The sequence below is a fragment of the Cyprinodon variegatus genome, unplaced genomic scaffold (genome assembly GCF_000732505.1).
Source record: "Cyprinodon variegatus isolate N-32 unplaced genomic scaffold, C_variegatus-1.0 Scaffold807, whole genome shotgun sequence".
In the NCBI taxonomy this organism is placed as follows: domain Eukaryota; kingdom Metazoa; phylum Chordata; class Actinopteri; order Cyprinodontiformes; family Cyprinodontidae; genus Cyprinodon; species Cyprinodon variegatus.
Window position 1 is genome coordinate 247,526 of NW_015151260.1, and position 4,584 is coordinate 252,109.

The window sequence follows — 4,584 nt, forward strand, 5'->3', positions numbered from 1 at the left end:
ATGGATGGATGGAAACAGAAGCATAGATCCAGGAATAACTAACAGCTGGGTTAAGGATGGAATGGAGAAATGAAGTTGAATCCAGCAACCAGTAACTGCAGAGGAGGAGTATAAACTCCAAACAGAACAAAGATGGAGTAATGAAGGAGTGACAGAAGGATCTAGAAGGGAGCGAGGGGTAAGGAGGCTGGCACAAGGGGCAGCAGAGAGTAAAGAAGAAATACATAAGAACTCAAACTAGAATGACATAAAATGGAAAAGAAAGCAATTACCTAGAAAACACAGAATAGAATAAATTAAAGATGAGCGGAAATTAATATGACTGTAGACTGCAGCATCAGGGTCAGTGGCTGTTTGGTTTCTCTACCTGCTGAAAATCAGCCTCATGCTGAGGTGATTCCAGGAGGAGGAGCCGGATGAGCTTCAGCTCATCAGGAGGAGAACCAGTTAGCTCCATCCTGGTTTCTCCTCATCCAGATGATCTCTGGTCGTGGACTGACTGCAGAGGCCTGTGATTGGTTAGCTGTCTGAAACTCCGCCTTAAGCTGCTGCTCTGTTTTATTTCCAGATTTATTCAGGTTTTTGTTGCTGTTTTGTGCATAAAATAACAAAAAGTCCTTCACTGGGTCCACATTAGCTTTAAAAAAATATTGGATCTTATTAAAGAATGATCAGGGTTTTTCACAGAGAATTAAATATTTGCAGTGAGAGCTTTACAACTCAGAGACAGGACATGAGATTACTTGTTTTTGGTTTGTTTAATATGAGCATTATGCAGATTATTTTATTTATTTATTTCTAAAGGACATGAAGAACTACTGAAATTATTTTCAGATTACACAAAAATAGATTCATTAATTACGCTGTTGAAAATGAATTAATTTATGGTTAGGATTAGGATCGACTCGATGACAATGAGCCTATTGGCCCAATCTGAAGCCATTCTATGGGCCTGATAACGGCTAATAACCATCATGCTCGCATGCGTATTAGTAAAGGTACGTTGGCCTGACGCGGTACACTGAGCTAACAGAACACCAAACGTACACTGTATGATTTTTTGCCCTTTTTGGGCTGATTCTCCAGTCGTACAAAGACTTTTCGATCGGGCCGACATTCAGCCTGATGGTGCGTGGCGTAGTGTACAGGGGGTAACGAGGGGCGATCAGCCGCTAACGATCACCTCCCCATCAGGAATTGTAATTGTTGGGAGAAAATGAAACATGTTTGAAATTCAGTCGGCCGTCGTAAGGTGGTCGTGGGCAAATCGCTCAGTGGGCAAACAAGGATACTTCTTCTTCCTCTCAGAGGAAAACCCAGAAGCATGGTGGGGGTGCAAAGAATGAAATGGAGTTCTTTCTGTTGACAGACCCTAGTAGCCATGTTTGCTCAGCCATGTCTTTGTCCAAATACGTCATCGCCTTTTCTTTTTAGGGCTTTCAGCACAAAATTGCCCAAATAGCCGAGGCAGCGCGTTTCACTCTAGTGAGCTTCATATTCCTCTTCTACTCATTTGGCTTCCGGATAGACCAGTCCGAGCAGCGCCATCTCACTGCGGAGCTGAGTCGCATCTGGTTTTTAGACGTACAGTGTGAGCAGGTAGATCGCATCAGAGCGTCGGGTCGCACAGCGTGAGAACAAACATCGTGAGCTGGGAACTTTTAAAACCTGCGGTCACGTCATTCAGTTTGAGCTGCAGCTGCGTGCTACGATTGTAAAAATATTGTACAGTGAAAGTCAGGCTTTAGAGGCGGAGCCTGATGAAGATCCTCATTAGCAGGTTCAACACTTTTAAGCTACTTCATCAGATTTATTCTTCTTCTGATTGAACCGGCAAAGGCTACAGATTTAGAACCAGTGATGATGATGATGATGGTTGATGAAATGAGCCCTCCTTGATGAAATCCCAATCCAGTTCCACATTCATTATTCTGTTCTAAACGTAATGAGACATTTCCTGTTTTCTGTAGCAGGAACCAGAGCCACCATTAAGCCCCTCCCAGGCTCTGGTGTGGGTCTCCAGAGGTCACAGGCTGTGGGCGGGACTCTTGACGGGTCAGCAGGATGAGTTCCACCTTCATTAAAATAAAGCCGGCGATGAGATCTGACCGCCGGTCTGACTGAAGCGTCCGTGATGTGTAGTGACTCAGGCCTCAGGTGGAGGCTTGTTATCCTGCTGAGGCGTCGTTAAAGCTTCTGCTTCCTGTTTGCAGGTCATTAAAGCCAACAAGGTCCAGAACAAAGGGCCAGGCCTGGGGGAGAGAGGGGGAGAGAGGGGGGGACTCAGGGCATAAAGAAGCATCAGATTTCCTGCACTAGATGTTTTTTCTGGCTGTGACATCATGTAGCTCCTCCCACAGACTCCTCTGCTCATCGTCACACAAACCTGAACGTTGTTCCAACAAAGCTTAGATATTTTCTCCCCGAGCTTCAAAGAACTAACTGCTTCTGATCAATGAGTGACTGAAGAAGCTCAGACTATAATCCCACGGCGGCTTGATGCTGATTTCTGATTTAACCTGCTGAGTTGATCAGATTAGTGCTGATTGCTGCCACCATCAGACGTTTCTTAGTCCATCATGATGATCACCAGGGGCAGATTGAGGAAATTTGGGGCCCTAGGCAAAGACAGGTAGGGGCCCCTCTGAACTGAGAAGACAAAACATTAAACAGACCCATTATCCAGATAGAGAAATGTTAATAGAATAGACATCCATTATCTGTTCTAGGTTTTGTCCCTCTCTTCTTGTCCCTTTTCTTGTTGTTTTCCTCTCTATGTTTTGTACTCAGCTGACTTTTCATGCTGTCTCAAAAGGAATGAAAGATTTTTTCCAAGCACTAAGCTCACTTAGCTGATTGCTCCTTCCTGTGATTGCAAAAAGGTAAAAGTAAATAACCCAGTCCTTCTTTCGGATCAAGATGCGTCTGATGCTTCTGCTGCTCCTGTGTTCAATGCCAGAGAGCAGCTTTGCTATATTTGCTGTGACCATGGATAAAAAGTAGTTTGAATCTATTTTGAAGTGAGAAAGTCCTCCTGAAAACATGGTCTGTGCAGTCAGTTCATCCAGATTACCAAGATTATTTCTCTGTGGGAGCCGCTCAGACCCCCACATACCGGCGCTGCGCTGTCACTGGGAATCCCCAGCAGCAGCTGCCTCAGGCCCGCTCGCCTCTTGGGGGTTTTCCCCTACTGTTGGTGGCGGCTGGAAGTAGATGTTAGCGTTTTTCAGGTCTGTGCTCCAAACTGCAGGCAGCAGGATAATAAAAGCAAACATATTCTGCCGGCAGGTTTCTACATTTTAAGTTAATTTAGGCGTTAATAAACTGTTTCAGAGGAGTGATCATAGCGCTCTGCATCAGCAGTGCTGTGTCTGACTCCCTGCCAGCTCCAAGATCAGCTTCTCTGACTGGTTGACGTCCAGCAGCTAAAGTTTCTCCAACCCCAGCAGCTGTTGCTCCTGCTGCTCTAGACGCTGCAGGAGCTTTGATGCGCATCAACCATAGACTCTGCATGTAAACCAGCTGCTTCTGCTGATTCAGTCACTTGCGGTCTGAACGTAGCATTAGCTATAATGTGGCCAGATGTTGAAAAAAATGCTGAAAACATTCAGCATGAGACTAAACGCTTGGAACTGAACAGGTTTAAAGGAACATCCTGATCATGGATCAGGGACGGGAAATTCTCAGTGTTCTGCTGCTACTTTTACCAGAAAATAATGTTTCTTTTCTTATCTTTATTACATTTGTTTATGTTTCTTTTAATCCAAGCATTAACTGAATACTGAGAAATAACACGTTAATGTCCCCATGAGGGCCCCCAGGTGGTCAAAAAAAGAACAAAGCAAAGCAATCAGAAAAAAAATGTCGAAATGTAGATTTTTATTTTCATGCATTTCAAATCCTGAGGTGAGTATATCAAACCAAAACACTGCATATCTGCACCATAGATATTCTGGACTTTCAATTCCTGATGGGGAGGTGGTCGTTAGAGGCTGATCGCTCCTCGTTACCCCCTGTTCACTACACCACGCACCATCAGGCTGAAAATCTGACTGATCGAAAAATTCCAAAAAAGGAAGAAAATTGCAGAGTGTAAGCCCGGCTTAATTCTAAGTGGTATTTTAACAAGGAATTAAGACTAAACTAACTAGACTAAATTCCATAACCGAGAGCTTAATGTTTGGGTATTTAATGCCCACTGGTGAGACAACAAAAGTTCAAATTGCACCTCGGTAGATTCAGAGCTAAAAAAAAAAAAAAAAGTAATATTTGGTGGAAAGAACCCCTTAAAGCACAAAGGGAATCTCCTCACCTCTGTGCAGCTGCAGCTGTGTGGCTGGTCCATCAGTGGCTCTCCTGCAGTGATACAACTTATCCAGAACCGGAAAGAAACACCATTCGTTAAAGATAGGCTCTCTGTGTGTGTGTCTGCACCTTGAAGCTCTGTCTCTCTGGTTCTTTTCCCCTGAAAATTGATCCCTCAGGACAACAATAACATTTAATAACTTTTAACCAGGAGATATGACAACAGAGTCTGATAGAAATTATAATCTTACTTAATTCAATTCAATTTATTCAATTCAG

The 4,584-nt window shown here is 43.8% G+C and overlaps 1 protein-coding gene across 2 annotated transcripts in view; it reads left to right on the plus strand.

Moving 5' to 3' along the window:
• pth2 (parathyroid hormone 2) overlaps positions 1–4,584 on the plus strand; it is a 14,800-nt gene that overhangs the window by 1,536 nt on the left and 8,680 nt on the right. The window contains exon 1 of one of the 2 annotated variants that reach the window (XM_015396577.1): positions 2,431–2,632. The exons of the other annotated variant lie outside the window; for it this stretch is intronic. Coding sequence (XP_015252063.1) covers positions 2,580–2,632 — 53 coding nt within the window. The 5' untranslated portion in view covers positions 2,431–2,579. Of the gene's footprint in view, positions 1–2,430; positions 2,633–4,584 lie in introns of those variants that run through there. 2 annotated transcript variants of the gene reach the window in all.